We start from the raw sequence: 17365 nt of genomic DNA on the forward strand, positions 1-17365 counted from the left end.
AACCTAAATTTCGAACTATGAAAGAAGGAATCAAGTAAGTGTTGTAAAAAAGAGATATTAATAAATACATACCAAATTCGATTAACATTGAGGAGCTAACATTTTGAGAGCTAATTTCTTAAAAACTACTTGTGCGACTTTTACAAAACTTGGCAGTAATGCTATATATAAATCTAATACATATCCCAAGACATGAAAAACAAAAGTTGAATTTCGTCAATCGCCCTCCGTAGAACGGGAGATATCGAAGTGCCCCTCTTTTTTTTCAGTGTACATAGAATATTATATAATGCTTTCATTTTCTTAATATTCGTAGTTTGCTCAGAAGTGCTTTCAATTATGCATATATAGATGTGCTGACATTTTTAAATTTTAAAAATGAATTATGTAAAAATAATGAAATATAACTTTTTATACGATCCCCCTGTCTCAATAATTACATTTAGTAAACGTTTATATTTATTCTAAAAAAAATTAAAACACAAAACGCTTTACTTCTATACTTATGTTTAAATACTTCTCTTACGGATTAAAAAGCATACTTTCATTCAATATATAAAAATAGAAAAAACTGAAAACGTTTCGTTGATAAGTTATTCTGTTTAATAAAAGTAGTTGAAAAGCATATCACAAAACTGCTTTTTTCTAATGGCAATTTAACTTTTTCTAATTTTAATCTGTAGAAAAGTACAAAAATTTATATCACTTATCCGAAACATAATGTATCTTACGTTATCACTTATCGAAAAATCCCTACATCAGATATTATTTATGGATATGTTCCTCTTCATTGATATCTGTGTCATTTACAAAAACAGTACATATCTATATGCTTCATTTTAAACATACGAATATCTGCATGCTTTATTTACACGAGTGCTATTTAATTTCTGTTTAATTTTATTTAAATATGTGTACTTTAAAACTGGTTTCATTAATTTCTTTTATATTTACGAATTAAATTTTAAAACTCCCTTTTAATTTGTAAACCTCTCATTTCTCAGTTTAAGAAGGTAATTGGAAACTTACAATGGGTTCTTTATTTCTCAAACATCTAACATTGCATTGCTTTTCAGGAGAAGGGTTACACGTACTTTTGACAAATCAAGCTAAAGATCTTGTTCAGGCTTTTGATATGGCATCAAGAGGCAGATTACCGGGTAAAAGAAAAGTTTCTGTTCGTAAAAATACAAGTAAGTACAGTTTACACCTGTTGTAAAACCACTTTGAAATTATCTGAAACATTTAGCATTTAAGTGAAAAAAAAATTCGCATTTAATCGAAATTTCGAAATTATGTTTATAATGTTTTTAAGAGGTGTCACTTCACCTCAACATTAAAAACCTCAATTATATATATATATATATATATATATATAGTATATAACTCTTTGAATATCCCTACTTATTTTAAAAAGACACCACGGGGAATGTTCCATACAGTTTTGGATTATATTTAAAAACGTAAATGCCACAGATAAGATAATTAATCAGTGAAAAGACATGTGGTACTCATCTCTTGGTTCTCAAAATAATTTCGCCCGGTTGAGAAAAATGCATTAAGTTTCAATACCTTCATTTAAATGTACGAAAACTAGCATTAACTTCAAGATAGTTGCCAAACAAGGTAAGTTAAACATAAATCAAAATTAATTTTACAGTGATAAAATCTTTACTGACAAGAATAGTTTTATAATTTGGTTTGTATCTGTTCAACTTGCTGATATGAACTGTCTAGTTGTATATTAAGAAAACAAATTGGGTAGATACATGCTAAATAATATTCTTCTTTCGCTTTATTTTCTTGTTAAATCTGGTATATGCAGTAATAAATTATTTCATGTTTAATGTGCGAGAGGAAAAAATGCAGAAGTGCACGATATTTGTATGGTAAAGCATCTTTGCACAAAGGTGTTTTAACTAAAACATTGACAAAAAGTATTGAAAGATGTTTTTCATTTAAGGTGGTGTGGATGGTAACAGAACTCTCGGTAACAGAACAAGTTGCGGCACTGCATTAGCAGATAATGAAAAACTGAACTCGGAAACGTGCAGTTCTGAATCTTCTACGAAACCCTTGTTGAGTTCCGGATCGGATGGCAGCGATATGGGCAAAGGCGTTCGCCCTTGTCACTTTCACTACAGGTGGCCATCGTGCATTGTTCCCTGCGGAGTCGCTACTAGGGGTGAAGGAGTGACAGACGAAGGTACCAGAACCATTGCGAGGTCAACTGTGGGTGGACATGGAAGGGCATCCGACGGACAAATGCTATGGTAAATATTTCACTTTACCCTTTTTTTTTTTTTTCTTCTTCTTTTTAAATGTGGTTGATTACGTAATGCGAAATATGAAACTTAAATTCAAATCACTATACAACGCTTCACCTTAACAACAACAGCATACCATATTTATCCTCCGCTGCCTCTCAAAGAAACTACAGGGATTATAATACCGGCCTTGACTCACAAATACTCGCGTTTCAACGTGACCATGAACGCGCTAGAATTAGAGAACAAATAGCTCTAAGATGTTAACTTCTACATGAGCCATTCTTTTAATGATTGCTTGAACATTGAATCAATTAATAGTTGGTCGATTTTCACAGAATTGAAATTTCGAAGAAAAGTGAATCCTCTTGAGTTTCTAAATGGTTGCAAGTTTTCAAATGAGTATGAGCATTCACCTCAGTAGCACCCCATATGTAACTGAGTAGTTGCTTGGGCAAACGATTACAAGTCACTTGTTTATAAATCCATTTTGCGTCCCATGTTGTGCTACGCCTTTCCAGGCTAAGCTTACTCTTGCAATATCTAATAGAAAGTAATTAAAAACTGCACAGAACTGCGTTTTGAGGCAGATCACGAAGAGCTGAAGGTTGGTTCGGCTCAAAACGTTCTACTACCACCTGCCAAGAATTGCCACCTGCCAAGAATTAAGAAATCTCAATAGTACTGAACTTAGAATATATATATTTATGGTTTTAAAGGTATTAACAACGAAAAGAGCTCTATGGCCATTTTAATTCAAGTTTTAATACTGAAACTTAATGCACCTTTGCTCATCCTGTACCAAATATGTTCTGTTTCTTGCATTACATTTTGCATGTCGTACTTATTCTTTCAATGCTAATGGTTATATATGTATAAATTATATGTATTACTTTAGATTGTGCACAATTTATAAACTTTTAACTTGTTTTAGAAGGCTTAAGGCATGGTGCCTAGGTACTCTGGTGCGTCCAAACACCGTTCCACCGAACTGAGGAGAAACACTCAAAGTATTTGAGATATTTGTTGTGATTGCTTAAGGCTTGATTTAGTATATGATTGAATTTGAATCTTTTCGATGATACCTTTGGAAATACGATATATGTATTGCGTTATCCGGAAAGTTCGTGCCGCTTTTAAAGGAAACTTCAGACGCAGGAGATTAAAATATTTATTAAATTAGATAAGTGTGATTCTGTTCTACAACCTTTCCCCATCTTTCAGGCAACTTAAAAATTCCGTCCTTCCAGAATCTCTCATCCTTTTCAGCGAAAGACTTTTCTACATGATTTTTATGTCGACCAAAGAGTTGAAGTTTATCCATTAAGAGAATTTTGTAATGATCTAAATAAGTGGAAATCAGAGAGCGCGAGAACAGGTGAATATGGTGCATGGGATAGAACATCCCAACCGAGCTCCAACTACTTTTGTCGAGTTAGTAAAGATGCATGAGGCAGTGCATTGTCCTAATGAATCATGACGCTCTTCTGATTCGCTATTTCAGTACTCTTTATTCTATTTCTGAGGTAAACTTTGTGAGATTTTCACTAAACTGATTGCGCAACTTTTGGTCTCGTTCATTCGCTTTCCCAACACTGTTGTAAGTTCAAGTTGGAATTCTAATATTTCTCTCTTCTGCCTCTCAGAGTGGAATGCGACTCTGTGTTCTATGGTAATTATTGCTCATCTGGATGAGTACTATCACCACTCTTAATTTGTAAAAATAATTTAGAATCATCCTACATACAGTTTGCCATGACATAAAAGTTCCAGTTCTGGCTGAAAGCTTAGGAATTAGGTACAAGATCGATACGCCTATAATTGATAGTCTCTCCCTCGGCACAGGTTCAACATGGTTGTTCAAAAACCCGTTTGAAGCTTAATAAATATAATAAGCTTGAGAAGGAGAACTATAGAAGTAAATAACAGTAAGATGATTTTCTTAGTTCAATTCTTATACTTTTTTATCACATACTCCACATCATTAGTAATAATAAAAAAGTACTGTGTAATGCCGCACATAAGCTGAGACTTTTTTACCATTTGCGCGTTCGTAAGTCATCTTATATAGTTCTCAAATTGTTCGATCCGAAAATTATATTATAGGTTTAATAATTGAAAAAATATTCTTACTTAATCCCAATATACTCTAATCAAAAATTTTAATACTGAAGACAGACTCGGAATTTTCTAGGAAATTCTGGAAGTCGCTTTCTGTCAATGGTAAAATCTGCGTGAATTTTAGTGTCTTCCATTTAAGAATTTTAGTGTATTCCATTGTCGTTCGCCTTGCAGGTAATATGATCTTCAATTCCGCATTGCTCAACAAAAGCAAATTATACCCTCTATACTTTGGTAACGTTAGTAATACGTTAAAAAATGCGTTAAAATTAGAAGAATGTACAGTCACATTTGCCCGAACATCATTCTGCTGCAACTGACAAGAAGAAAATATTGCAATTGATTGAGAAAAGTTAGCACAACTCGAAACCAAAGTAAAATTGGTCACACGCTTTTGTACAAAGCGCCAAATAATGTACTTGCTCAAACTTTAGAAGTTTATCGGCACCAAAGTGCGCCTACCTTCCATAGACCCGGTCTTATTTCTAATAGAAGCTGAAGGTTAATTAATGCTAATCTTCAGCTCTTTTGGTAGGTATAGTTAAGTTACACGATTAATTATTCGCGTATTTAATGATATATAGAGCTCAATTTACAGTCTTCTTGGTTGTTCTAAATTCAGTTTATACGCTTGTTTTCAATATTGGTTGAATTACTGCAGCAAAATTTTACTTCTGTTTTCATATGCGTATTACCTTATATTTGAAAATATGCAGTAGTCATATTTGCGTTCTTCTATATAAGAACAGATCTGCCCCGTCTTTCTATTACTTACTTATTACGAAAATCATTTCTTAATTTTCATAAATTTTGGGGTCAGTGAGTTTCGAAACAAATTGAGAGTAGTTCAGTCTGTCAATCAGTCTCGAAAAAAAAAAGATCGTCTTTTTTTCCAGGGCTGTTGGTCACTGTCAAGGATGTGGTGTACATTACTGTCGAAGGAATACTAACGATAAAGAGAACACAGTCCCTGCAACTGGAGAGGAGAACACAGGATTTACCCCACAATGGACAATGGATCTTGGAATTGTGTCACCCTCAAAGGATGGTACAGCACCCAACGTTCAAACCAGGACGTGTTCCAGAAACAGAACTAAAGTGTCACCCCACGACAGATCTTCTTTATGCTCACAAAGCAGTCAAAGTAGTGGCACCAGCACAGGCAGCAACGCAAGTTCTAGCAGTAGCAGTAGCATGTCTGAGTATTCAGTGCCTAAAAACTGTCTTGAAGCATTCTATGACAGGTAGGGATTTTAAGACATTTTTCCTTTATGAAATATGATTTTTTTTTTAATCCATGTGCTTTGTTTTCATAAATTATGAGTTTTCTGAAATCATTCTCAATACTTATACAGATCTATCTATATAAATAGCTTCCTTTTTATTTTCCGCCTACATTACTATGATCAAAATGCATCGAAAACGACAGTTAATAGTCAATATTTATTAAATCCCTACAAAGCAATTCTCACTGAATGTAATGTACATATGCAAAGTTTTCAAATTCTCGAAGTATGTTTTATAATCATTTCCACGAAACTGAAAAAGGCTAATATAAAATTTTATTTAATTTCACCAATACACTCAACGCAATGACTACCAATCATAGGTCTCAAAGAGAAAATAATCCAGTGCTGTATCTAGTGAATATGCAACTTAGGGAGCCGTATTTGTTGAAATTTTGGCAAAACTGCTCTAACAACACAAACACTGTGAATAAATGTATCATTGTGGTGTAAAATAGTACAGGGGTCCTTTCATAACAATGAGTTACTTCCTGCGAATGCCTCAAAACGCTCAAATGATATTTTTATTCTGACTCGTTTCGCACAATAGAGGAAATTCGTGATGCATTGCATTATGAAAATCAAACTAAAAGACATCATTTACCCCTTTTCAGCAATTTTGAAGAGGTATTTTTCGGTCTTGTTTTATTTGACAAGGTGTATTCACTTGATTTTTGAGCTGCTTTCCATATCAAAAGTTTCATTACCGACTTGTAAGACTCAACTTGTAAGTTTCTCTGAGTCACGCGAGCACCTTTTTATTTTGCGATAAAATTCGATGTTTTTTCGTTAGTTCAAGTCAACTTGAGAAACGGAAACTAAGGTATAATACCCTTATTCCTCTATTACCAGTGCCTCAGCGAAATTTCTGCTCTGAAGTTCAAAAGTGTCCGTATGTCGCAAACACTATATACAAATATCCAGGATATTTGTAGTAAATATTCTTCGGGATTTGAACTAGGGCCAGTGATATGACAGCCGCCTCTGTTAACTAGTGTGCTGAACAAAACAACCGTAAATAATGTAAGTTTGAAATATAATTTGAATACGTACCGTATTTTTCGGTGTATATGACGCACGTTTTCTTTAACGATTTCGTGTCTAAAAATTGGGTGCGTCTTATAGAAAAAGATTGTCAACGATGGCGTGCATGTTAACCCACAGAATGCTGCTCACCTTTCCTTTGAAAACCCGAAAAGTCTAAAATTCCACTTTAAATTCATTCTTTCCCCCAATTCATTAACGAACAAAGAGGTAGGAAGGTTCAAAATGATATCTTTTCTAGTTTTTAACAAAGCTTCCACCCTGAATGTATACTAAGTCACCTTTAAGCTAAAGGTAAAGAACCACAAAAGAATACTTTTAAGACAAGAACTTCTATAATAAAGATGAAATATTACAATACATTTGGGGAACCTGACCTTAGGCTATTGTATACTTTATAGGCTGCTAATGAGTAGGAGTTCTGACAGCAATAATGTGCTGTATACTGAATCAACGTTGATTTGAATAACTTTAGGTGATAGCTTTTCCTGTTAATTTGTAATCCAGCAAGCTGGTAAAAACTAGTTTGTCAACTAAATAATTCTTTACTTTTTTTTTATTTTCGGGCCCCAAAATCAAATTGCGTCTCGCATGTGGGAGCTTCTCATACAAGGAGAAATACAGTAATTCAGATGTAATTTGAAATTCGGTAATTTAGTTTTATTCGATAGTACTAAAATCTGGATACCTTTATTTTCAGGCCCAAGAACGTTCATCACCAAAATACCCCATCCTCTACGTTTCCTTACAACCGCCTCAGCCTTACCGAAGACAAAGATAGGTTGGGTCCTATCAGAGAAGGTGGACCTTGCACGTGTTGGAAGCAACAGAAGACATCCGATCCAGCGTCCCATGAATTGTTGCTGTTTGGTGGATGTCTTCTGTGCTCCTGCTGGGGTCGGACGAGTGTAGATGTGGACATGCCATCAGTAAGTAGCAGCGGAAGTAGTAATGCATCCCCCTCCACATCACCTAAAAAGCAAATGCCATTGGTGAGTGTCCCAATCCTGCTACCTTGCACTTGCGGGAAAGCTGCAAATAATCCATACCTCAACTATGCAGTTCCAAGATCTGGAGCACCAGTTAAAGTAAGTAGTGGCTTCGGAGTACAAAATTTTTAATTAGGTTTCATAAATATAAACCTATCCCTTTTGATTTTGAAAATAAAAAGTCACATTTTCTTTTCTCATGAAAATACTTTAATCTGGAAATTAAAAGTAATGGATTGCTTATAGTTATTAATTCTTTTTAGTTCTAGTTTCTTTGCTTAAACTAATAACTAGTTATTTTAGAATTTTATGCTACATTATAGTTTATTACATTATCATATTTATATACAAACGCAGATGCGTAGTGCTAGTTTCTTACAGCCAGCTGCCGATTGTGCTAAGATTGTTTATAATATGTTATTCATACTGTCGGCCTGTAAAATTTCTATACAATGAAGGACGTACACAGCAAACCCGAAATTTTCTTAGAAGGAAAAGCTGAAATTTACCTACAACGCCGCGTTCAATAAAGCACATACATATGTCAGTGACAATATGTCATTTTTTTCTGTTAACCTATTATCTTGCATTCTTCATAGTCTCACAGGTTCATCTGGACCGCTGGTACAGAATGCCCCACGATCTGCATCCTATTCACTTCTAGCCTGTATATCTGATGGGTTTTGCCATTTATCATTACATTACTGAAGTTTTAATGTTCTTGGCTATGCCCAATTGTCGGAACTTCAACACTCAGCATCGTAATAATGTCCATGTTGCCTTACATTTCTTCAACACAAGGTGTTCGACTCACTACTATAAACGAGGCTCTTTCCAGATCTCTCTACTACTGAAAATATCTGATAAGTGATGCAAAAGAGATGGCACGACAGCCCCGATCAACCAGTATGAAGAAGAATTTTGGCATACAAATCAAGCTATATTGACTGGAATACTAAAAACTGCCACCAAAAATCTGTTCGACCCCGGTGTATAATGGCTTCTATTATTGTAAGAGGCAGATCCTCTGGGTAATAATTTCTGCACGTTTTGTATAATATATTTACCTGAAGTTTTAAACATTTCTCCCTTCCATTACATGGTTATTTGTAAATCAGTACGATTCTTCTTTTCATGGTGTAGCAATTTAAATGGCTAGCCGTGTATGTAATCAACCATAAATAGTAATTTTGACGAAACAGAACAGCACAATGCATTACACGCCCCTAACGACAGAACGTAGCCTGTAACAGAGGCATTGTTTCAGACTACTGACTCTATAATGCCACTAGATAAAAAAGAAATGATGCATAGAAAATCACAGATAGATATTTTTATGTTTCAGATTTTTTGCTTTTATGAAAATGTAACTCAAAAATACATTGCGATATATATAAAGTAAAATGTGTATTTGAGCTCGAAGTTTCAAGCAGTTTACATAATTGTAAATATTAAAAAAATTCACAGAGCTCTTCTTATTTCTCCCAACAAGGGTCTTCTAATCTATTAATAATGCACAATATGTGAAATATGTCCATACTAATCTGTTCATAATGCACAATATGTGAAAAAAACCCTCTATATTTAACCAGATTATCAAGCTGTTATTTACTTACAAAATTTGAAATCAAACTTTCCGAGTTTTTTGTTGTTGAATAAATCTCTGATACAACTTCAGATGGCAGACGTCCAAAAATGTGCTTTAATATCTTTTCTGAAGACAGACCAGTCAAACTCTTACCTTACGGTTGTCACCGTAACATTATTTAGCTACAAAGCACGCTTAGTTGAATTCAATTAAAAAACAATTTTCGGTACCGGACTAACAGATTTTATTATACACGTTTCTCAAAAGTTCACTTTCTAACTTTTAACTGCGACTGTAACCGTGAAAACTTTTCTAACTAATTACTAAGCGGAGTGGAAAGCAGCTGGAGAGTGTCCGTAAGTAAGAAAAATTTGACAATAAACGAACAAAAAAATCCCATTGGTTCCAGCCAAAGGCACGTGCAAACAGACCATGACAAATGCTCGGGTTGAGCTGTTTTGTGCGTGCTTGTGTGTTTACTTCGTTACTGGTAGAGAAAGAAGGCATTAGATATAAATAAATAAAAAGAGTCCCAGAAGCGAAATCGTGTAACTACAGAAACATTTGCTCTGCTCTGCTATTGGTCGTCGTTATTTTTAGAGAAGGCATATAAGGAGGGTTCATTCCAAGTGAAAAGAAAGGTAAAATAGCATGGATCGAAATATTCGGAAGAGGAAATAATAATCTCCATGTGTTGTTGTTTCAGCTTGGGATTGAAGAAGGCCAATTTTAAAGTTGGATTTTTTTTTCTTTTATTTCTGTAGATCTTACACGAGTGTCATTCCCAGTACGAGGGTCGGAAAGAGGGGAGAAATGCTGCTTTAAAATATTGGAGAAATATTCGTGAAAAATTTTCCAACATTCTTTCAGCCTTGAATTCGCTATGCGTTTTCTTTTTCATTTTGTGATCTTTCCTTGTGTGTACCAACATGCAAATAGTAAAATCAATCACGAATTTTCGAACCTTCTCTCGGAACCGAAAAAAGAAAAGCTTTTTTGCAAAGGCTTGCAGAGTTTGCAGAGGCTTTCAGAATACAAAAAAGCTCTTCCTTAAGATATAGTTTCTTTCTTCTATTTTCTACTTCATAAATACATTTAACAAACTACTTAAAGAATCACGCTGTTAAATGAACTTTATTATCTTTCTGTATGTAATAAATATTCAAGAAAATTTTTCCACTTTGCAATTGGAAATGACTTCAAAGCGGGTCTGATTACGCATATCAGAGCTTAAATTGAGTTTGAATAAATGTATGAATAATCTAATTATGACTACTACATAGGCTATCAAGTCTTCATTTGGTTATATATAAATAATCAGGTCTCAGCACCCAAATTAATAAAATTCAATTGCATTTATTGCACCTTTAAAGAATGCGCAAGGTTTTTACTTAACCTATAATACAGCACACACAGATTAGCTCTAAACATTTTTATTCTCTTTCCGGCAAATGATATCGATATTGCTGGTTACGGATACTGATATGAGCTGGTATTGGAGATCTAGGTAAATGGAAATTGCTATTTTTGAAATAAATATTTCTATTGGTAAAATAATGAAGCTTCATATCTTCATATCATTCCTTCAAATCTGAATCTAAAATGTTTATCTCGTTGTTTAATCTAGGTTTTGAAAGTCTCAGTAATGAAATGTGTGAACGAAATTGAGAAATGAAATGAGTGACAAAAAATGTGAATTGAACAATCTAGAATCATCTTGAAAATTCATAGGATGTAAGGATACAAATATGCCATCCTTACATTTGCCACTGCTCTATTTCTGAAAAACAGGTTTAATTAATATTTTGAGTGAATTATATAGATTGGACCAGTTAACTATGAGTTATTCACTTCAAATGGGCTAGTGAGAGTAGAAAAATGTCCCTTTAGAATATCTGTCTCTGTTGTTCTATAGCACTGCTCGCACGTTCTCTTATAAATTTTAGTTTGTACATTTTTAATTGTTAATCTAATTTAATTTAATCTACACAACTATCTAGGAACATTAAAGGAATAACTATAGCAAAAGCAATCAAAAGTTCATTTCAGCTATATGTTAATTACATACGGAAGTTTACAAATTGTAAGATTGACTTAACTTTTTGCAGCTGAGAATGCATCAATAATAACTTTAATATGTATAAATGAAACAGTAGACTACGCGCTAATAATCCGGCTCCAAATTTAGGTAAGGTTTCTGTTTCTAACTAATATCAAAAGACAGAAATTCAACGAAACTAATCAGCTATACAGGTGCAGAATACTGCAGTCCCATCGTCTGAATTATTAATACTCCCTCTCTGAAATTACATTGTCTCTGAAATTACATTTACTTTCCCCTGGAACTGCCAATGCCAGAATATGTAAATTTGAGTAGAACGCGCAAGGATTCAAATTATCAGCGGAAGTATTATGATTTAAATAGAAGGGAAACGAGTTCGGTGTGTGATATTCTTACTTCACGAGCGCGGAGGTAGTTAGCGAGAAATTGAAGAACCCCGCGTTTCGGCCTATGTGCTTGGCGGGAAGTAGTGTTAATCGTTCAAGTGAGCTTCAAGTCTGCTGAATTAGCAGCGGTATTGTAAAACGCGGTGAGTTAGTTATTTTAGAGAGCCTTGTAGTTAGAGTCTTGTCTTTAGTTTCTTTTCAGGTTATTATTTTTATTTGACCGCCGAGTTGGCGCAGTCTGTGAGCGTCAAGAGCACGCAATTGTAATTTTTACGTAGAATAAAAAGGGACTTAAACCCTTCACAAGACTCTGTATTTTATCCAGTTTTCACAGTCACCTCTTGGTTGCGTGCAAGTTGGAGGCGCGCAACGTTACATTGGCGCCCGAACACTTATCGAACTGAAATGGCCGAAAATTGGATGGAAGCCGCTGGACAACACCAAGAAATGACAAGCCAGTTAGAAGGATTTGGATACCTGGTCCAGACTTTGAGAGCGTCAATCAAGCCAAACGTCCATTTCGACGGAAAAAATTTGGTGGCGGTATTTCTAGAAGCTCTAGAAAACGACTTTCACCTCTACCCTGTTCCTGAAAGACAAAAAGTTGCCATCGCCACATCAGCACTAAGAGGACAGGCCGCGCTATGGTGGAAAAATATAGGCAAATTTTTATTAGGGGAATTTGGAAGCCAGACATATATATTTGAAAATTTCAAAAAATCGTTAGTAAAGGCCTTCCCCATAGTGAAAGATCGCGCACGGCTGGAAGCCGAACTATATAGTTTCTATCAACGGGATATAGCAGAATTGACGGACTTTATTCTACGAAAAATCAAGCTAACGGATATGCTGTAGGGAAAGAAACCCGATGCGGAGATTATTGAAATAATATTACCAAGATTGTTACCCGCTGTTCAAGACTACTTTGAAATTAGAAACCCAAGCACATTGCAGGAACTCTTCGAATTGGCGGTGAAGTTTCAAAATCGCAGAATAGCGGAAAAAGCGAGAGGGACAACGTATTCTCAAAGTACCCGAAGGAAATCTTCAAATGAGGAAACCAGAAATGGAAATCGCTCTTATGGGGGAAAGAGCTATCAAGCTAACGCATCGAAACTCGAAGGTCAAGGCTCAAAAAGAAAATTTGAAAATAAACATCCCCGTACCCAGAAGACACAGATTGAAAGGAAAGCTTTAAACGAGTAGAGGGGCCTGTGAAAGGGAGGGTCCAGACTCCGGAAGTTTTAAAAAAACCCTCAAATAGACATTTAAATACGGTCATCGTAAAAAACTCACAGCTACCAATTATACAAGTCCTGGTTGGCGATGTACCAGTAGAAGCCCTCATCGATACAGGAGCAGAAGGAAATTTTATGAGTGAAAATTTCTTGAAAAAGAATTTTTATAGGGTACGATTATTTAAAACCAAAAATACGGAAATTATAGCGGCGCAAGGAAAAACATGTCACTGCATCGGGAAATTGTCTTTAAACTTACAGGTAAAAGAGGAAAGTCTCAAAGTATTAATTTTTGTGGTGAAAGATCTGCAAAACTCTCTTATTTTAGGTATGGAGTTTTTAAGGGCCGCGAGGGCCAAATTAAATTTTCAAGATAGTTCCGTGGTGTTGGAGATGGACCAGAGGGTGGTGGAACCTGTGGAGACACCGCAAGTGGACCTTAGCCATCTGAATGACCATGAAAGGAAAGCAATACAGCAAGTGGTGAGTAATTTTTCTCATTTGTTTTCAGAAAAACCAGGAAACTGCCAAATAGTTACGCACAAGATTCAATTAAATGCCGAAAAACCTTGTAGGACTAAACCTTATCGGTATGACAAACAAAAAGACGTAATCATCGAAGAACATATTCAGGAGATGTTAAAGAATAAAATAATAACGCCCATAAATAGTGAGTACGCGAGTCCAGTCGTACTATGTAGGAAAAAGAACGAGTTCCCTCCTTCGGATAAAAGGGCTTGGAGGTTTGCTATTGATTACAGAAAACTAAATAGTATTACCAAATTTCCAGTTTACCTTTTGCCGGTTATAGACGAGATCATTAGACAGATCAAATCGACAAGATATATGTCTACTTTGGACTTAACGTCTGGCTACTATCAAATAGCTATGAGACCCGAAGATATACATAAAACCGCGTTTATAACAAAATCGGGCACTTATGCATTTTTACGCATGCCTTTTGGGTTGTGTGGGGCCCCATCAACATTCCAGAGAGCTATGGACATTGTTCTAAAGCCTGTCCTAGGAAAATCAACTTTAATTTATCTAGATGATATAATTATAACGAGTAGTACGTTGGAACAACACATCAATGATCTAGAACAAGTTTTTAAATTATTAAAAGAGGCCGGTCTTACAATTAACGCCTCAAAATGCAAGTTCGCAACTAAAGAACTTAAATATCTCGGTTATAAAATTTCGCAAAAGGGTATAGAAACCCAAGATTCAAAAATAAAAGCTATTAAGAATTTCCCACCGCCCAACACCGCCAAGAAACTTTCTTCTTTCCTTGGGTTATGTTCTTACTATCGATCTTTCATAAAAGATTTCGCTAATATTGTTGAACCACTCTTAATAATCAAAAGAAAAAGGGGTAAATTTACGTGGACAGCGGAAGCTAACACAGCTTTTGAAAGATTAAAAGAAGCGCTTATTAATGCCCCTGTTTTAAAATTCCCGGAGGGGGACGAAAACCTGGAAATTGCAGCAGATGCGTCAGACTATGCGGTGGGTGCGGTTCTTATGCAAAATAACCATCCTCTGGCATTTTTTAGTAAAACATTGAATCAGACACAAAGGAATTATACAGCTACAGAAAGAGAAACATTAGCCGTATTAATGGCTGTACACAAATTTCGAGTTTATTTCCGCAAATCGCCAGTAACAGTCTTTTCGGATCATGCGGCTGTTGGTAGACTTTACTCGGGGAAAAACCTAACGCACAGGTTAATAAGATGGGCTTTAAAACTCCAAGAATATAATATCACAATAAAATATAAACCGGGTAAGGAAAACAATGTAGCTGACGCACTTTCTCGTATAAAACTGGACGATGAAGGAAATGAACTTAAATGCGCTGTGTTGACTTCAAAAATTTTAGATTCTAGAGATACGGTTATCACTGAACTGAAAGCTGATCCTGAATTTGGAAATATTTATGCATATTTGAAAGACCCCGAAAGCTTTGAGCACACAGATATCGATGCGATAAGAAATAGAGCAAAAAAACTATGAAATAATAGATAATTTATTATTTTATACGAAAACAACAAACGAAAATCTTGAGTATAAACCAGTCATCCCAGCCTCGCTTCGATTAAGCATTTTGAAGGAATTACACGACGCGAAAACAGCGGGCCATTTAGGGGTCAGAAAGACTTTAAAAAGGGTACGCGAGGCGGTATATTTCCCGCAATTATACAAAATAGTAACGGCGTATGTCAGGTCCTGCAATCAATGTCAGTTAATAAATGATATTAATTACAGCCCGGCCGGGTACTTAAATAGCATTCGCGCTACATTTCCGAATGAAATTTTAGGCATAGATCTTCTTGGTCCCTTCCCCCAGAGCGAGTTAAATAAAAATCGTTTTATTTTAGTAATAGTAGATCATTTTTCAAAATGGACAGAAATTGTTCCACTTAAACGCGCGTCAGCCAAAACAGTCGCAGATGCATTCTTACACAGATACATTTTAAAATACGGTGCACCGATAAAAGTCATTAGCGATAACGGAAAACAATTCATTAGTCAAATATTTGAAAACATATGCAATGGACTTGGCATACGCCATATCAAAATGGTTCCGTATAGACCACAGGCTAACATAGCAGAAAGAGTTAATAAAAATATAGTAAAAATAATTCGCAGTTACGTGAGCACACATCACAAGCGCTGGGATGGCTACATAAATGAATTAGCTTATGCTTTAAGAACGGCAAATCATGATACTACGGGAAAAACTCCAGCAGAATTATTTTTAGGCAGAAAGTTAATTACGCCTTTAGATAAATTATTCTTTGTGCAACAAAGAGAGCAGGAGTTTAAACAAAAAGATGTGCAAAAGCTGATTGATCAGGCGCTTAAAAGCTCGGATACGGCAAGAAATAGGCAGAAAATATATTATGATAGAAAACGCCGTGAAGCAGATTTTAAAGTTGGGGATAAAGTATTGAAGCGGAAATTTTCTTTATCAAGTGCCCCAGACAATTTTACGGCAAAGCTAGCTCCAAAGTTTGAAGGCCCCTATGTAATTCAGGAAATCAAAGGAGTAGTATTATATCTTAAGAACGAGAGAGGGGAAATCTGTAAAGCAAGTCCCGACCAGGTGAAAAAATACTATAATCCGAATGATTTTGAAATCCTTAAAAGTTTCTTGCAGGACTCAAGTCTAAACGAAGTAGAAGGTCCAGAGACAACAACAACTATTCCACCACCCAAGAAACAGAGAACTGAAGAGAGACCTAGCCCTTCTACAACCCGGACGTCGGTATCAAAAAGAAAAAATAATTTTCAAACTCCAGCGTTTAAGAAAAACAAAAATACAGATGAACCGGGTAAAGAAACCGTGGTAAAGAGAAAAACACCACCTACAAAGGATTGCAGGAAAAATTATACATCAAGGAGAACGCGCACACGGCCACAGAGTCAGGTGCCAGCAAGGCCGCCGTTCCGGAAACTGAAACGGCAACAGGAGGCACAAAAATACGAGGAACAGAAGAAATTCAAGAAGGACTCCAGACCGGAGGACGTCAAGACCAGCCGTCCCAGGGAAAAACGGAAATGCCAACAACCAGACGATTACTCCGCCAAGAGGCCAGCATGTAGAGGACGCAAAAGAAAAAGTAATGTGGACGATACTCGGAGGGCAGTAAGGAGAAGATTAACATCCATGAAACCTCTAACTTGGGACCAATTTTGCCAAAAACGAATGACGGAGTTTCAAGCATCGAAAACTTAAAGATAAGTTAAAACCTTCTATAAATTTTTTTTTCTCTTTTGTTCCGAAATATTATGCATAAGTACGAAGTTCTATGTTTTGACGAAAGTCAATATGTCTCGGTTGAGACTTAGTTTTGTTTTACTTTATTTAGCTAAGGCAAAAGTATTATTTTCTTTAAGTGTAAAAGCTAAAAACAAGCATTTTCTGTTGGTCGAAAGACTAATTCTGTTATGTTAAAGCCAAAATTTGGCCGAAGATAAAAATAACTTCGTATTCTTGTATTAATAAGAATTTTAGTTTCAGTGCCGCCAGCTTGGCGAAGAATGAGTAAAGTAAAAATTTATTTTCTCTTATTCATTTTATGGTAAATTGTAAAAAGCATATGTATAAAATTTTGTAAATGTATGTAAATACTTGAAGGTTATGTAAAAGTAGAATTTAGTCTAGAAGCATAAAATTGTAGATGCTAAAAGTGAATGCTTAAAAGCAATGAAGTCAAAATTTAAGTAGTAAATTGTAGATAAAGTCATGCTTTAGCGCGAAAGCCTGCATGTTTAAAGATGAATGAGGGGGAAGTTAGAATGAATGTGTTTTATAGGGTTCTCCACCTACATTTGAATTTTTAAGACTATTAAAGTAGCTCATTGAGTTGTAGAATGT

General features: G+C 35.3%; 1 protein-coding gene across 1 annotated transcript in view; it reads left to right on the forward strand.

Moving 5' to 3' along the window:
• LOC118198310 (uncharacterized) overlaps positions 1-17365 on the forward strand; it is a 73461-nt gene that overhangs the window by 28419 nt on the left and 27677 nt on the right. Inside the window, exons 4-7 of the mRNA XM_035369957.2 lie at positions 1077-1193; positions 1964-2273; positions 5285-5632; positions 7419-7806. Of these exons, the coding sequence (XP_035225848.1) occupies positions 1077-1193; positions 1964-2273; positions 5285-5632; positions 7419-7806 (1163 nt within the window). The remainder of the gene's footprint in view (positions 1-1076; positions 1194-1963; positions 2274-5284; positions 5633-7418; positions 7807-17365) is intronic.

Source organism: Stegodyphus dumicola, chromosome 2 (genome assembly GCF_044657685.1).
Source record: "Stegodyphus dumicola isolate Sdum_Otavi_A_Nest chromosome 2, ASM4465768v1".
In the NCBI taxonomy this organism is placed as follows: Eukaryota; Metazoa; Arthropoda; class Arachnida; order Araneae; family Eresidae; genus Stegodyphus; species Stegodyphus dumicola.